Below are 17,764 nucleotides of genomic sequence, written 5' to 3'. Positions count from 1 at the left end.
CCCTGTTTCCCTAACTTGGCACTAACGAGCAAGTGACACCTTCATGGACATGGGTGTTTCTGTAGCCCCCAAAGTGGAATGAGTCACGTGGACCATGTTTGCATCTGTGTTCTTTCCTTGAATGTTTCCTCTCCTGAGCAGTGGGATCCTTTTATTGAATCCAATTCGTTGACTGGTAACGTGTTACCTGGTGAGAATTAGGGTATTTTCATCTTGTGATATTTTAAAGAAATTATCTTTATTTTTAATTGTTCATCTAGACATGCCAATGGCTACTTAGGCCACATTTTGAGCAAAACTCACAAGGTGTTTTTTTTTTTTTTTCAAATCTCACATGTGTATACAAAATGACACAGTTTAAAGGATTTGTTTAAAAGAACAAAGCATGAGAAATACAGTCAGATACAAGCTCATAACCAAACCTAAATAAGTAGGCAGATCTGATTCAACACGAGAAAAGATTACAAAACAAGTCCTAGTTTAGTAGGAAGCACTATCTGAAGACAAAGTTGCAGGACACCCTGCAAGTCCCTTTGTGGGGAGCCATAAGCAGGAAGAAAAAGCCTGGTTTTTACTTAGCCTAGCAGGGAGTTATGGGTAGGTCAGGGTTTCATAAATAACATCCTGTTATCATCACTGTTATTAAAAGGAAGAGCAGGTTTTTCCTATCAGGCCTGGCAGTGCTATGTATTCTCTCTGTCTTAATTTAATCTTAACTTTACCATCAGCTTACTACACACAGTCCTTTGATTCCTTTCTTCTCAAGCAATGAAAGAATTAAACTTGGCGAGTCAACTATTGTTGGTCCATGAACAAGGAGAACAAGATTGCAAAGAAAAAAATCTGCGGATGATCCAATAGCTGTGGGTTTTTTTTTTGTTTTTTTGTTTTTTTGTTTTTTTTTGAGACGGATTCTAGCTCTGTCGCCAGGCTGGAGTGCAGTGGCGCGATCTCAGCTCACTACAACCTCCACCTCCCAGATTCAAGCGATTCTCCTGCCTCAGCTTCCTGAGTAGCTGGGATTGCAGTCACGTACTGCCATGCCCAGCTAATTTTTATATTTTTAGTAGCGATGGGGTTTCACCATGTTGGCCAGAATGGTCTCGATCTCCTGACCTTGTGATCTGCCCACCTTGGCCTCCCAAAGTGCTGGGATTACCGGTGTGAGCCACCATGCCCGACCACTGTGTTTTAACTAGTAATTGGACTCCTATTGAAATATTGCAAGAGAGCCAATAATAGGCAAGAAAAAAAAAAAGGCATTTTCACATTCTTTTTCTTTTTACCAACAAATGAGGAACTCAAGAACTCTCCAGTTGAATGAGGGAGGCAGCTGCATCAAGTTTATGCCTCATTTTACTTCAGATTTTTATTGTACTAGTGGCTACATCATGGGCTTACCCATTGGATATTTGGTAGTTTTTTCTCTGTGAGCTCTTCTTCAAGACCTAATTGTAATATAAACACTTTTGCCCTATCAACTCGCAACTACTAAGAACACCTCCAATCTCATTTATTTAAGTTATTATATAATTATAATTTAAACAAAGCCATTTTTTAGTCCCAAGGCAGAAACCCCATTAGCTAAAACAGTATCTTCTTTCCTACCTCTACTTTTCTTGTCCCCAGCAATTGCCTTCCTCGATTTGACCTCATATACATTAAAAATAGACTGTTCAAAAGCCCTATCTGTACCATCAAACCAAAGTAAGATAGGTTTGGAAATAGGAATACATCTGACATACTCTCTTCTGGGGCCTCACCAAGCTGAGAACTGCAGAATACTAAAGTGATAAAGAAAAATATATCAGTTCACAGTTTTACAGAAAAAAAAAATACAAAGCTAGTGTTAACTTTCCACAACCTCCCTTCTTATCCACATCAATAAATTCAACTTACCATCCACCTGTTTCATAAGATCTTCACACTTTCTTTAGCACCATCTGATAATCTCTCCTACTTCAATGAAAATACAACGAACTTTCCAAAATTTCCCCTGAACCTTAATTCTGCAAGCCTCAGTCTCTCTATAGGAACTTATTATAGGCCAATCAGTATTTCCTTTGTATGTTAGGAGAAAAATCTCCAAAACAGTTGCACTTAGAATGACAGCTAGCACTCATTTCCTATCAGCATGAGGATCAGGTTGATAGTGGCAGGAACAGTCATTCTCCCACTACCACATTGTTTAAGGTAAAAAGAAAGGGGCATCAACAATTTTCATCTAACATTAGTTACGCTGAAACTTCTAAAGAAAAGGTTCAATGCACAGCGTTTAGCAGCCTAGAGAAGAATGCTGTAACAAACTGATTTTACGGCCAGGTGTCTGCAGAAAAAATGGCAACAAAATTCCAAGGTGACACTCCAAGCTAGAGACATAATTAACTACAATGACCTGCCAGGAAGGTAAAGTCTGTTATAAAACTGAAATATTTTCTTTACTTAAATAATATGAACTTCAGCTAAACATTGGGTAGTTGTTCACATGAGATTAAGGAAAAAGAAAAATCCAGTTACTATTGACACTAAAGAAATGCACACCAACCAAACACCAAAAGTACTTTGGTACTGTAGCCATAATAGACAAATGTGTGGCATGGGAGCAGGGAATTCCCTGATGGTTAGATGACAGGGTCATAGAAGGTTTTCGAGACCTGCTATGTCTCCTATGAGGCTGACGCACCACCATGTTCTGTAACAAGAGTCACATAAACACAAGCTTAGCAGCTGGCTTGTTAAAACATCGCTGTGTTGAAAAGTGACTGATTCAGGCTTGTTGAAGGGTCTCATTAATCTGAGGAAACGATGCTTGGTGCCATAGATTAAACACTATGGTCTCAAGCGGAATGCATGTGAAGTTGCCAAAATGTTTCCTCAAAGACTTTATTCAGTTTTGGTTTGTGACCTTAGCTGGAAAACATACAGATGAACATGGGAAGGCAGTTGAGAAAGACATCTATGAGGATTTAAGTCGGGCAGCTTTCAGAAGATGAAAGATGTTTAAAGTTAAGGCCTTTATCTGCAAACAATAGTATATTAATAAACTCTATACCATATTTACAAATGCATTCTCTTGTATTAAAACTAACAGTATTCTGTTCACAGTGCCATTGTTTATACAGGTAGCAATCCCATAATACTCATGTATTTTGGCATGGGAATCAGTAGCGTTTGGTATTTACAGAAAATGTACATGGGTGAATATAAACATGTCACGGAATCCATAAAAGACAGATTGGCTAATGGTGCAAAGGAATGAACTGTACAGCACCTTCCCTTCGGACTGGATAGGAAACGTGGTTTCTTAAACTGAGAAGATGCCAAGTCTCTGCCCCAAAGTGGCATAATAAAGTCAATAGCAAAACAATGAACCCCCTGTTCAAGTTTGGGTACACTGAATGATCTTAGTTCAAAGTCGCAGATCCATTGTCTAGTGCATAAAATATAAAAGTTAAAAAGATTTATTATTTTTATAATAATTATTATTAAAATAGAAGGTACTTTCTCTCACACTCTCATTTGTGCTCTTGCACTTAAGACCAATATCCTTGGCGTTGCAAATATGCTGGTGTTTCTGTCACGCAGATCAGCAGTCAGATGGCAAACGCTCAAACGCTCCGGACTTAGGAACTGCTGCCTGTTCCGGTGCGACCCGGGGCCACGGCGGACACGGCAGGAGCACCTCATTCTTCCTCCTAGTCTTCTCCTGGAGCAGGGAGAGCCTGCCGGTGGGATCAGCTCCCACGTTACTGAATGGAGTTGCTCATTTCGGCAGCGAATGCTGAGGTGACAAATGGCTTCTGTACATTTGCGAAAAGGAGGGGAGGCAGGTAAGTGGGAGGAAGGTGGCGTTCCAAAGAGCCTCAGGACAACACTCAGAAAGTGGCTGGGCTGCTGGGTGAGGGCCCCTCCACGCTGCTTCTGCCCTCTGGGGGCCCTGCCGGAGGAGAGCGTCCTCTCCGCGTCTAAGCTGGGCCGGCCCCTAGGGGCTGTCGCCTTCCTGCTCCTCGCTCTCAGTCCCTTGGCCTGCGTGGTCGTGTTCAGGCCCACTGCCACTGCTGCCCCTGCTTCTGTGCTGCCTGGGCAACAGGCTCTTCCACTGGGCCTTGTTGTGTGCGAGGTGGCCCAGCATGTTCTCTGACAGGGTGCTGTTACCTGTGAAATGGGCCCATTCCCGGAAGAGCGGCTCCACGATGTAGCTCATGAAACCTAGAACAGGCAAGGCAAGGCTCAGCATCACAGGGTGGTGAAACCCGCTCCTTTCTCCCTCCCAAGCATGACTGGGGACCCACCATGCCCGGCTAATTTTTGTATCTTTAGTAGAGATGGGGTTTCCCCATGTTGGCCAGGCTGGTCTCGAACTCCTGACCTCAAGCGATCCGCCCGCCTGGGCCTCCCAAAGTGCTGGGATTACAGGCCTGAGCCACTGTGCCCGGCCTTACTTAGATTTTATTGTATTTCCTTGATGTGTACCTGTGGGGAGAAATGGCAAATGTTTTCAGCCTAATAAAAACATCCAGCTCGGGGGTCAGAAGGGCAAGCAAAATAATGGTGGCTACCCTCAGCCTAGGAGCATAAGATGTGTCACTTTGGTCTTGTCCCTGAATGGCTTTGTGCCTCAGTTTCCTCATTTGTAAAAAGACGCTAAAGAGAATACTAAACTCGTAGGGTTGTTACGACAATTAAATGACTTAATGTATGTACAATGCTTAGAAAACTCTTGGCACATAGTAAACTCCCAGTGAATACTGGCTATTACTTGCAGAAGGAGAAAGACATATAAGTAAAAAATGTAAAATAAATAGAAAAAAAAAAAGTGTGTGCTGTCGCTAAAGATTAGGCAGGTGGAGAAGGGATGGAGAGGGCAAATGACACCAGAAAAGGACGCCTCACGAATTTACATCAGCTGCTTAATTCATACCCTTACCTTATGGGATCTCTTTTTCAAGATGATCATTTTACAGTTCTGTCTTGCTTTCAGTTATGTTTAATAACTGAGTTTAAATAAAGTTCACTCATTTTCAATACAGATTTTTACCTGTATGAAAGTCCCGCTTTAATGGCTAGATAAGATTGTTTGATATGAGACTTCTTTGTTTGCGTGTCTGTTCTCTTACATATTTAAGATTTGTTGCTTTCTAATCGTGTTTTGCTGTGTTAATGTGCTTTTCATAACAGACATGACTTGTTTATTATGAAAAGATAACTTTCAGTCTAAGAACTGTTAGAATCATCACAAACTTATTGAGGTTTTACTGTATTTCCTTGACGTGTAGCTGTGGGGAGAAAGGCAAATGTTTTTCAGCCTAACAAAAATTTCCAACAGCTAATCCTGTATGTTTATAGTCGTGTGAATTACAAGGATAGATTTGATTATCTTTTTGTTGGACAAACAGCAGACGGTTGGCCTTTGAGAATGCCATAGAGATGGAAGGAGGGATGCAGAAACACACAGTGTTACTGTACATTTCTGCATTGTCTCATCTTAGGTGAAATATGATTTAAATATTGTGAGATCATAGTAGAGAACCTGAACTGGAGGGGGAAAGTTAAACCAGTGACTCGATGTCTTGGATTTGGAATTTTGGTAAGGTTGTACAGGGTGTCAGCAGATGAGGATTTCATGTTTTGCTTGCTGTTCTTGAATTTTCTTTACCTCCTCCACAATCTCCATATTTAATTTCTAATATCATTCACCTTCAAAGAGATGAGATATTAGGTATCTAAAAAGACAGTTTGCAAAATTATACTATTCTAAAGTTCAAGGTGTGAATATTTATCAAGTTTATCTCAGTATAAAAAAGTTACAAATCCAACATTTTAAAATCCAACTCGAAAAAAAGAGAAGCTTCATTTTCTTAAGTGACCCTGGCACTATATCTGTATTTATACTTTCAGATATAAAGACTTCTTATGCTAGGTAGGAAACTGATTTTAAAGTCCGAATAGACACCAAGAGGCAGTTTTTCAAATTAAGGAAGGCTTCCACATTATCAGATTTGGAAACCTGTTCCATCAGTGTGTTCTGCCAACCTCACCCTTCTCAAGGGATGAGCTGACATTGCTGGGCTGTTGTCCTCCTGGAGGGATGGTGGGATGGTGGGGGGTTGGGGGGAGGAAGGGGTAGTAGAGAGGAATGGTAGCCTAGAATAGACAAGGATTGAAGGAAAACCTGTTTCTCTTTAGCCTTCTATAGATTTCACCAATTAGAGATTCATTTGATTTAATACTTTTTTTTGTTTTAATTAATTTTTTAAGAGATGGGGTCTCACCCTGTCGCCCAGGCTGGAGTGCAGTGGCGTGATCATGGCTCACTGCAGCCTTGACCCTTTGGGCTCAGGTGATCCTCCTGCCTCAGCCTCCTGAGTAGCTGGGACTACAGGCACATGCCACCACACCCAGCTAATTTTATTTTTTTGTATTTTTTGTGGAGATGGGGTTTTGCCTTGTCAAGGCTGGTCTCGAATTCCTGGCCTCAAGGGATTTGCCCGCCTCAGCCTCCCAAAGTTCTGGGATTATAGGCATGAGTCACCTCGCCTGGCTAATACCTTCCTTTTAAAATGTAGAATTTGGTAGAGAGAGGGAAGCGTGGTGTTGGGGAGGAGATATTAAGCCCTAGTTCCACTTGGGTAGATATAAATTACTTAAAAAGAAAAATCAGATCTAAGCCTGAGAGTAGATCTCAGAAAATTCTCATTTTGGATTGAGGCAGGAAAAAGAGGGGAATATTTTGGTCAGAGAGGAATAAGGACAGAGGAAATAGCTGCATTACTTAAGACCCACTGGAAAAATCGTTGTCTCGGGCCAGAGCCTGTAGCATCCACCAAGTTCCATTTATCTCTTTGGATTTTTCCGGTTTAGCCTGATCTGTCCCTGCCACCCCACTTCCCAACCCTCAATCTCTACGAGCTGGCAGATGTGGAACAAAGGCAGAGAAAGATCTATGTACTAAGGATTGTTTTATAATCACCTTCCCTTTCTCTTTATTATTGGTGTGCTGGTTTAGCATCCATAGGATTTCCCTATTCACTCAACCCCCAGCCCCTTTTTAAAAGAGGTATCTATGGTAACCACATTTTCCTGAGCTGAAAATCAGGACATATGATCTGACAAAATAAGTGTGTTCTCATGACAACAACAGGACAGAATCTCTGAAATCAGGTCTGTCTCACAAATCCAGGTTGTGTGCTGAACCACGTGAGTCCTTTTGTTTGGGGGGTTCAAAATGTCATTGACAGTTGCCTGGTAAATTTCTTTCCAACTAGAGCTTAACACAGGGAGCCTCAGGATTAGGACTTTGGTTAGCATCTAATTTTGAATCACGTCTGCAGAACCTCCATGGCTAAAGCAATTGATAGGAGAGAATTGCCTCCCAGGAGGCTGAGGCTGCATTTCTGTTGCTGATACTCCCCTGCCAGCCACCCAGCAACTCTGTATTATCTTTTCTGGGTTCTATTTTTTTTATGCCGCCATCCCCAGCTCCCAACTTTGGGGTGGAGGAATTGGTTTGATTGTGAAAACTACATAACAATATTAAGGACAATTTGAAAAAAAATGCTCAATAATCGAACATACCTACTTTAACAGTTGTATATTCCATTGAAATCTTTATAGCTAGATTTATTTTGTCCTTATTTCCTGAGGATGATTTTATGACTCCATTGTGGGATGGTGGATTAGATTTGACCTTCAGTGATATTATATAATTCTAACTTACCCTGGTTTTCTTAATTTTCAGCTTATGTTTTCAGATACCCCCTTCCCTACCAATGTCAAAGCATTAAACTTTGAGCCTTGCAAAGATCTGTAGCGCTGTGAATGCGTTCAGCTGTCTGAAGTCTATAGGAACAGGTATAAAACATGAACTGGTACATGTCAGGGTTAGAGTTTATAAGGAAAAGAGTTAAAGTTCTGAGTTCAGATTCAATGGAAGGGAACTGCAAGGAAAAGAAAGACTTGCTTTAAAGGTGGGTGGACTTGATGGAGTGTCTGAAGGTGTGGTAGAAAGTCTTACAGAAGCAAAAATATTTCCTCCACTAAAGTGCCTAAAATTTCCACAGTTTGATTTGCTTCTTGGTCTAATGCATAACTTAATTAGATAAAGCAGTAATTATTTTGGATGCATTGGCATCATACTTTAACAGTTTCCCACCAGTGACACTTGAAAGAGAGTGTGGTTTTAGGAGAATAACCTGAAAATAAGTTTTGAAGGAAGGACTAGTGAAACTTGGGGATCCCAGGATGTGGTGGAATAGCATGGCTCACAGGCTCTAGGCCTACAGACTGGGTTCTTGGGAGCGAGCGTTAGGGATGAGGGGTAGCGACCCAGATTGGAAGGGTCCTAAAGGCAGATTCTGCTGATTCCCACCTTCAAGCCCTGAAGAGGGTGCGGATAGTTGATTCCTGTTACTTTTCTTCTACTCTTTTTGGTTTTGATTCTATTCTAAACTACCAAATTAAAATAATACAAGTTAGTTATGGGCCTATAACAAAGCTTCGATCCTAGGTTTCATAAGTTCTCAATAGACAATTAGCTAGTAGATTAGTCATGATTAAAGTGTTAATTTGGACTCAGCCATTCAAAAGGATGTTGATTAAACCTCCAGTGCCGATCTTTTGAAAGCTGTGTTTAGATCTTTTCTTTGTCACTTTTGTGAGATGTGCCAAAGGTATTTATTTGGAATTAACACTGAATTCAACTCACCAATTTGTATACTAGGGATGGAATCTTTCTGTTGATTACAAAGAGGACTGATTTCCAGTTCAAATTTCTGTTCAAGTTCACCTAAGAAGAAAGAAAGAAAAAAAAACCACATTGGTAATCTAGAACTTATAAAATGAGTATTAATAATTTTAATGACCTCGTCGGAAGAAGTTATTCTGGGAATTACTGTTTCTTGACTTGTTATCCCTTAGGGACCCTTCAGCACTGACTTGCTCTGCCTTACTTCGGTAGTTTCCGTAACAATTTAAAATACCACAGTGCCAAATGACCGTTCATAATGGCTCATTGCTAGTAGGTGTGCTCTGGGACTAGAATAAACTTTTGAACAAGACCTATAAAAACAAGAAAACAACAAATGAGAAATTTCCTCACATGAAATAAAAGTCATGGCTTTAAGTGACAGGTTAAGAAAACAGGCTTTATCCTTCCTTCTCCCTCCTCTACTTTCATGCTGCCTGACCCTAGTCTTGTTTCACCTGAGGACAACCAGGAAGAGTAAGTAGGTAGGAAATGGGGTAGAAGGACTAGAAAGATCTCATCTGAGTAGCACCTCAGTCTGTAACCACAAAATTAATCAGAATCTTCCATTCTGATTCATTAGAATTTTACCTAATGCAACTGAAGGTGAAAAAAAGTATAAAGGTCAGAATGGTACTTTCTCTTTTTGGGACAGTCTCATTCTGTCACCCAGGCTTGAGTGCAGTGGCATGATCTCGGCCCACTGCAGCCTCGAACTCCTGGGCTCAAACAATCCTTCTGCTTTAGCCTCCCAAGTAGCTCGGACTACAGGCATGCGCCACCACACCCGGCTAATATATATTTTAAAATTTTTATTTTTAGTAGAGACAAGGTCTCACTATGTTGTCCAGACTAGTCTTAATCTCATGAGCTCAAGCAATCCTCCTGCTTCTGTCTTCCAAACTGTTGGGATTACAGGTGTGAGCCTCTGCACCCAACTCGAAATTTTTTTTTTTTTTTTTTTTAATGCATTTGTCAGCTATCAGGCTGGTGCAAATGTAATTGTGTTTTTTTTTTTGCCATTACTTTCCACGGCAAAACCCGCAATTACATTTGCACCAACCTAATAGAAGCTCAAAGGAGAAATGCACTGTATAAAACTTTATTGAAATACTTCATCAGTCCTTCCTGAGCATAAAAAATTGAATAATTTTTGTGTTGGAAAAAACAATCTGGTTAATCAGCAGAAGGTTCAGTTACGAATCTACTCTGCTAAAGTAGAAGAGAGAAAAACACAACATTTATATAGTGATTATTGTGTGCCAGGCACTGTTCTAAGCATTTTACATATGTTAATAAAAATTTGTCATTGTTTTTTGTAAGAGGCAGGCTCTCACTCTGTCACCCAGGCTGGAGTGCAGTGGTATCATCATAGCTCACTGCACCCTTGAACACTTGAGCTCAAAGGATCCTCCTGCTTCAGCCTCCTGAGTAGCTGGGACTACAGGCATATACCACCACTCCTGGCTAATATTGTTTTGTTCATTTTTTTAAAAAATAGAGATAGGATCTCTCTACGTTGCCTAGGCTGGTCTCAAATTCCTGGCTTCAAGCAATCCTCCTGCTTCAGCCTCCCAAAGCATTGGGATTACAGGTGTGAGCCCCCCTCTCAGGCATATGTTAATTTAATCCAAATAACAACCTTATTATAATCCCCATTTTACAGATGAAGAAACTGAGACACAGGGAGGGTTAAGTATACTGATTCAGTATGTTGCTAGTAGGTCACACCACTAGTAAAGTGGGGAGCCTAGATTCCAGCACAGGAAGTTTGGTTTCAAAGTGTCTGCACTTAACCATTGAGCTGAAGCCCTACAGAGGCCACAGTTCTGTCATTTTAAGACTGTAGTCTGCCTCCTGGGGTCTCTTGTCCCTGGTAATCCTCAAGGCTGAAGTGAGGAAATCATTCGGGCTTAACCTGAGTGGTTCAGGGCAGTCTGGCCACCCTAACTCTTCAACTCCAGATGATCATAGCCTTCTGAGGGCAGGCCAGGACACCAAATAGTATTAAGACGAACTCTCCTAAAGCCAGTTTCATTCCTCACCTCCGTATTTCTGTTAACAGTGATTTTTCAGTCAAGTGTGACACTTTGGAGGAGTTGTCTTTGACTTCTCCCTTCCCTTCACCCTCCATCTCATCTGAGCCTGGCTGGGGACCCTGAAAGCGTCCCTGCTTGTTTCTTCCTCTTAAATCTTGTTTTACATCCTGTTTCTCCCTCTTAAAAGACTTTTTTTGCCCCCTTTCACTCTGCTTTAACCTGGTCTGGTGTGTTGATAATTTATTCTTGGTTGTTGCTTCTTAGCTAGTTTTCTTCCTCCAATTCTTCTTCCACTTCAACTACATATATTGCCCTAAATGCACTTTCTGTGATGACTCCCATTGTCATGTTCTCTATTGTAGCCTGGTGCCCAGGGGCCTCCACAATCCTCTCGTTCTTATCTTCTATGAGACTGAGCTGGTCGACAAGGCAGGGTGCATCCCGGCCTCAGTGGTTTCCATTCCATTCTATCTAGACCAGTGCTGTCCAGTGGGATTTGCTGCAATGATGGAGATGTTCTCTACATTGCCCACTGTGGCAGCCCCTTGAAATACGATCAAGACTGAGGAACTCTATTTTTTATTTATTAACTTTTAATTTAAATTTAACCAGTCACATGTGTCTTGTTACCATATTGGGAAGTATAGAACAATGCACATCACTCAAAACTGAGCTCAGATTCTACCTTTCAAGGTACTGGATCTTCTCCTGTGACCTCTATCATTAGAGGTTTTCCAATTAGATCATTTATTCATTCACTTATTCAACACGCTTATATGTTTCAGACACTTTGCTACCAATGTAGAGAATATAAAGGGGAAATTTGCATAGTTTCTTTCCTCTAGAAACTATACTAATTAGTACTTTGAGAGTACAAAGCATAGACTACATGTAGTTCTTTGTATTCTTCATAATATCTCTAGTGGGGCTTTGTACATAGGACAATCAGTTTTGCTGAGGATTAGACAAGGCTGGAAGCAGACGTTCAATACAAGGTTCTGGGAAACTAGGTTGATTGAGATGATATCAATCTGTAGTCACAAGAGGACAAAGTCTACTTTTTTAAGTTTTTTTCGGGGAGAGGAGGGAAGAGGTATATGGTATTTGAAATCCTAATCTGTGTTCTGAGAATATAACAGTTTTTCTGATTCATGGGGTCTTGTTTTCCTTTCCCCCTGTGTCCTTAACCTTGATTTTAAGGGTTTTCCTTTGCTTAACATCACGGATCACATTAAAGATACTTTGTCCAGGACAGTTAGTAGTCTGTGGAAGCCTGCCTGCCAGGAGCGTGCTGGAATGAGCTGAGATTTGAGTCCAAATCTTAAACTGAAAGATTAATCAAAATGATACAAGTCATCCTTATAGAATTAAAAAAATAATTCAGTAGGGAGGACAGGCAGTTTGGATGACCAGGGAATCTACTCTTTTTCTTTCTTTCTTTCTTTTTTTTTTTTTTTTTTTTTTTTGAGATGGAGTCTCACTCTGTCACCCAGGCTGGAGCACAGTGGCGTGATCTTGGCTCACTGCAAGCTCTGTTTCCTGGGTTCATGCCATTCTCCTGCCTCAGCCTCCCAAGTAACTGGGACTACAGGCACCCGCCACCATGCCCGGCTAATTTTTTTTTGTATTTTTAGTAGAGACGGGGTTTCACCGTGTTAGCCGGGATGATCTCGATCTCCTGACCTCATGATCTGCCCTCCTCAGCCTCCCAAAATGCTGGGATTACAGGCATGAGCCACCACACCCACCCAGCCTATAATCTTCTCTTAAAACAAGCAGAATTTCTACTAGACCATAAGGCTATTAAATAAAAAGGACTAGATATACTTTCTTTTCTTCCTCTGCCAGGAAACATGCCAGAGGGAGGTACATGGAAGCTTGCCTTTAGAGATCAATGTTACAAATGTTCTAGGTTTTTCCGTCTTATAATGCGTGCGTATATTACTAGGACAATAAGCAGTTTTGAGGAAAGAGTTTTCTTTTCTTTTTTTTTTTTGGAGATGGAGTCTTGCTCTGTCACCCAGGCTAGAGTGCAGTGGCACAATCTTGGCTCACTGCAACATCTGCCTCCTGGGTTCAAGCAATTCTTTTGCTTCAGCCTCTTGAGTAGCTGGGACTACAGGTGCGTGCCACCACGCCTGGCTGATTTTTGTATTTTTATTAGAGACTGGGTTTTACCATTTGTCCAGGCTGGTTTCAAGTTCCTGACCTCAGGTGATCCACCTGCCTCAGCCTCCCAAAGTGCTGGAATTACAGGTGTGAGCCACTGCACCAGGCCCGAGAAAAGAGAACTTATAGGTTACATTTCTTGGTTGATACCATTTACTGTACTTAGTTGACAACTTTGATTTACTGGCACTATGGGTCTTACTATCTACCTAAGTGACATGGTCCTGCCCTAAGGTGCTCAGAATCCAAATAAGGTGCAAGATGAGAAAATAAAAGGTTTACACTGCAGTCAATGCTGACTTGTGCACTTTAATCATGCTGGGCATGATTGAGTCAAAACCAAGTGGGCTAGAGTAGACTCTTTCCTCTGTCTCATTGTTTGATTTGCAAGGATGGAGATCTTAGCCCCTCTCTTACTATGCTATTTCAATATTTAACATATCAAACAGTAAAGAGAGTATTGATTATATGTAATTTAAAGCCCCCTAGCTCCAATTTCATCATATTTCCTTTTGTTTTACCCTCCTTGGAGATTTTATTTAGGGGCAACTAGAGCTGATATTTTGATTTCTAACCACTTTTGCTCAATTCAAGTGAAATTTATATACAGAGTTGTAGGAGTTACACGAGCACTTTTATTCTGAGAGAAAGATACAGTGAGCAGAGCCTTCTGGCCCCACATGAGCTCAATCAATTCTTCTGTCTTTGGGGCCGTCACGATGTCATTGACGCATCTTTCAATGGTGCCTTCTCCAAAAGGCTCACTGTTGCTATTTGACCTCCCCACAGAGCTGGTATGTGGGACACTTCAAGCTTTATTTGTTCTCAGCTTCTCAAACCTGATTCTGTCACTAGCATGAGGGCACTGTTGATGCCTGAACAAACATCCTGCACATTGAAACCCAGCCTGAAGAAACAAGGCTGTATTTAAAGGTTGATACCCCACCCAACATCAAGATCCTGCTTGCTAATTCATTGCTTTATTTCTGAATGAGGTTAATCTTTTAAAAATTATACCCTAATTCAGGGCCATTTGTCTTTTCACAGCAAAATCCTTCTACCTCACTGTTGAAACTATATTTGAAAGGAAGAACTCACTTTTTGGTCAGCTGTGTCCTATTTCATTATTAATTTTTTTTTTTTTTAAGAAAGCAAGGAGAAGGAATACAAAAGGAATCTTAAGTCCTTCTGTCAGAGTGGAAAACATTGACCTCACACGACATTTAGCCTTTAGGCTGCACTCAGCTCATTAAAATGAAGGTCAAAGTCAAAATCAAACTATCCCACACATTCTTATATCTACAGAGGAGAGCCATTTATAGTCAGTGTCCCACTTTCATTCATTTTTATTTTGCCTCATTACTACCTGTTTCTGTAGTAAGTCAATACGTCAATGTTATTTATTTTTAACTTTTTCCAAAAAAGGGTTGGATGAGTTCCAAGAGAGTAAAAGAGAAAGGTTAGGATAACAAGAGTTGATAAAAGAACAAATGTCATGATAGATCAGCCATTTCCTGTTTTATTAGGATAAATGCTTAAAAGAAGACAGGGCAATGAAATCTCAGCTGTTGGATCACTACTAACCTTGCCTGTAGAATTCTTCACAGACCCTTTCACTCCACTGCTTGCTCATTTCCCAGATTCTACAAGGATTGCAAATGTCAGCACACTTCAAGGCGATCTGAGAAATGACAGGCAGGGAGAGATTGTGAGAGGATGTTCTTTCAGTTGCAAAAACACCCCAAGCCAAAGAGGCTATCAAGCTGTTCAGTCTGCTCGCAGTACCAGGCCCATATTTACAGAGTACCTCCCTGACATGCCTCTTCAGGAAACTGCACTTATTCACCATGATACAAAGCCTGCATTGAGAATGCTGGCTTTATAGCAGTGAGGAGAGAAGAGCCACAGTCCAAGGACCTGGAGCTTGCTGGAAGAGACTTGGGTGGGCAGGCCAAGGAAAGCCATGGCCTGGCTTCTTCCGTAGTTCCACCTCCTGCATGCAGGGAGGTTGCAGGGTCCCTGGCCAGGCTCAAGTGAGGTCATCTGGACCTCACTCTCACAGTAGCCACACTGACGAACTCCATACATCACTTAAATTATGTGTGTTGGCATTTATGTCTGCATGTGTAAGCTCAGACTGCCAGTCGGGGAACGAAGTTGTATCAAACCTAGGAATGCTTTGTTTATACAGCTAAATTAGGGCCTTCTTGACTTGCCTCACACTGGTCTGGATGTGAGATGCCAGCTTTTTGTCAGTAATGATGACCTTATGAGGGTTACCTTGAATTCCCAGAGAAGCAGATTATCCCTTTTAACCACCACCTGCTACCAAGAGACCAGCAGTGTCCATTGGTTTGACCCAATTCCTTGGCATCACAGAACAGATAGCAATGTTGGGGTCTGGAAGAGCCTTGGATCATATCAACTTGCAAATTTAGTTGTTTATATTTATTTCCTGGTTAGTGGGGGTACCAGTACATGTTGAAGTAGAGGTAAGTGTCAGAGAAGCCTCCTCCAGCCTCTGCCTTAAGGAATGCATTTGAGTTAGCAAGCCTTTCTTTTGAAATGCCAGTGTTCCAGGACAAATCTTTCGGCTATTCACAACTTGGCTTTAGTCACTCAAATCAGACACCTGGTTGATCCTTGTGGCATTCAGGGACTAGAAGCCTAGTCTGGAAAGAAATAAGGAAGGAATCATAGTTCTACAGCTGGGAGTAGGGTATTTCCTGGCAAAGATAGAGCACTTTGGACAGCTACAAAGGGTAGCACGAAAGCCTGGAACAAAAAAGACTGCATGATTCAATCTCCAGGTGTAGCTCCATCTCATCTATCTAGATGAGTCTAGGTCCATTCCCTTTGTTTTTTGCACCAAAAGAAAAGGAAGACGAGAAAATGGAAGGTCAAGAAAGAAGGTTCTGGTTTGGATACCAGGTCACATTTTTATTTGTGACATCCACTCTGCCCTGATGTAATTTGTCATGTCACAAATGGATTCTTGCCATGGAGTAAAACAGAAAGGAATGGACTTGATCCAATGTAATTCAATTCAGTTCAATTTTATTTTTTGCTGCCTAAAAATAAGACCAGATAAAAATGTTTAAGACTCAGATGAGTATAGAAGTTTAGGTAGTAAAAGGAAATAAAGCAGGTTAAATAGGTTTAAGGTAAAGGGAGGCCACTTGTTTTCCAATTTTTGTATGTACTATAGTTAACATAATATGCTTTCGTGTTTCAGAAACAGACTTTTAAAATTGCGTGGGTATCGCAGAGGCTGATTTTATACCAAGCCACAAAATGTGGTAGACCTTTACTGCATCCAGCGGGATTACTCTGTGATAAATCAGTTACTGAACAAGAAAAATTAGATATTATCAACTTGTTGATCTAAAACCCAGATTTTGCTTAGTTGGGAACCACTTATAACTTTCATGCATTTCAAAGCCTTTACTAAAATAGGTGACTGTTCTAACTCATACCATTGGAGATAACTCCTTCTCAAACATGCTAAAATTATTGATCATGGCCCTGAGTGGATTTTTTTTGTTGTTTTGGGGTTTTTTTTTTTTTTAGAGACAGGATCTCATTCTGTCACCCAGGCTGTAGTACAGTGGTGCAATCATAGCTCACTGTAGCCTTAAACTCATGGACTCAAGTGATCCCCATGCCTCAGCCTCCCACGTAACTGGGACTACAGATGTGAGCTACCATACCCAGCCCAGCTGAGTGTTTTCACTCAGCAAAAAGAATGGCTTTTATTGTTTTGTTTACCTGAAGCATAAAGTGCCTGTCGTGTGCATCCTCCAGTCTTAAGTCTTTATTGTGGAGGTGAGCTTTCAATCTGGTCAAAAATTCATTCTGCCTGTTGATGTCTGTTGCCAAGATCAAGGAGCCCAGCTGCTGTTCAATATCCTGTCTGCATCCACAAGAATGAAAGAGAAAAACACACAAAAAGCAAATCCCTTTGATGAGGGTGATTGATTTTTATCATCATCAGGTGGCTTGTAATCTAATTTCTGCCTTTGATTCCGTTTATTACACAATGTGCCAGTCCTTCACTGCCTGAGAGCAAGTCTCTCACCCACCAGTTCCGTCCTTGGACAGGAAGCATGCCAAGAACTGTGTAAAGTGATTGAAACCTTGAAAAACAAAGTTGTGGTAGTCTAGACATTCCTATGGGTGAAAAAACCTGAAAGCCAAATAGAAATGCATGTTTTAGGGAGGACACAAAAGACTTGTAGAATCATGAAATTTGTGGTGTGTTTTTAGAGTTCAAAAATGAAGATGTGCATGGAGAGAGAAAAGGGCATAACAATAGTAATAAAAATGAAGAGAATAATAGTAAATGGTACCATAGGATGGAAAGATCCATCAATGGAACACAATACATAGGCCAGAAAGAGATTCTGGAACTTCAAAAACAAAAACTAATTAAGACACTGTTACAAACCAGTGGGCAAGAGATATATTAGTCAACAAATGGTATAGAGAAAATGGGATAGCTTAGAAAGATAAAGCAAGTTAGAGCTTTACCTCACATATAAAAAGTAATAAAGGAACGATCCATAAATATTTGTAAAATTTACCTTTAAAAATGAAATATATTTAAGTAGAGTGCATAGGGAATACCTATACAGTTTAATGAATAAATAGAAAATGAACACCTTGTAATCACCACTCAGGTCAAGAACACTGCCTACCAGTACCCCAGAGGTCATGTTGCCTGTCTCATCATATCCCCTTTCCTTCCAAGCCCGGAAGTAACCACTTTCTTGCTCTTTGTTTTAACAATTTTCTTGCTACTTATAATTTTACC

At 40.9% G+C, this 17,764-nt stretch overlaps 1 protein-coding gene across 2 annotated transcripts in view; it reads right to left on the bottom strand.

Annotated features, from left to right (window-relative positions):
- Nucleotides 1–219: 219 nt before the first annotated feature.
- The window catches only part of PDE7B (phosphodiesterase 7B), a 344,692-nt gene continuing 327,147 nt past the window's right edge, over nucleotides 220–17,764 (bottom strand). For both annotated transcript variants that reach the window (XM_030809727.1, XM_030809726.1), the window contains 4 exons: nucleotides 16,720–16,864; nucleotides 14,536–14,632; nucleotides 8,705–8,785; nucleotides 220–4,209 (listed from right to left, as the gene is read on the bottom strand). In XM_030809727.1, the coding sequence (XP_030665587.1) occupies nucleotides 3,983–4,209; nucleotides 8,705–8,785; nucleotides 14,536–14,632; nucleotides 16,720–16,864 (550 nt within the window). In that variant the 3' untranslated portion in view covers nucleotides 220–3,982. The remainder of the gene's footprint in view (nucleotides 4,210–8,704; nucleotides 8,786–14,535; nucleotides 14,633–16,719; nucleotides 16,865–17,764) is intronic.

This window comes from Nomascus leucogenys, chromosome 3, assembly GCF_006542625.1.
Source record: "Nomascus leucogenys isolate Asia chromosome 3, Asia_NLE_v1, whole genome shotgun sequence".
In the NCBI taxonomy this organism is placed as follows: domain Eukaryota; kingdom Metazoa; phylum Chordata; class Mammalia; order Primates; family Hylobatidae; genus Nomascus; species Nomascus leucogenys.
This window is presented reverse-complemented; position numbering and strand designations above follow the sequence as displayed.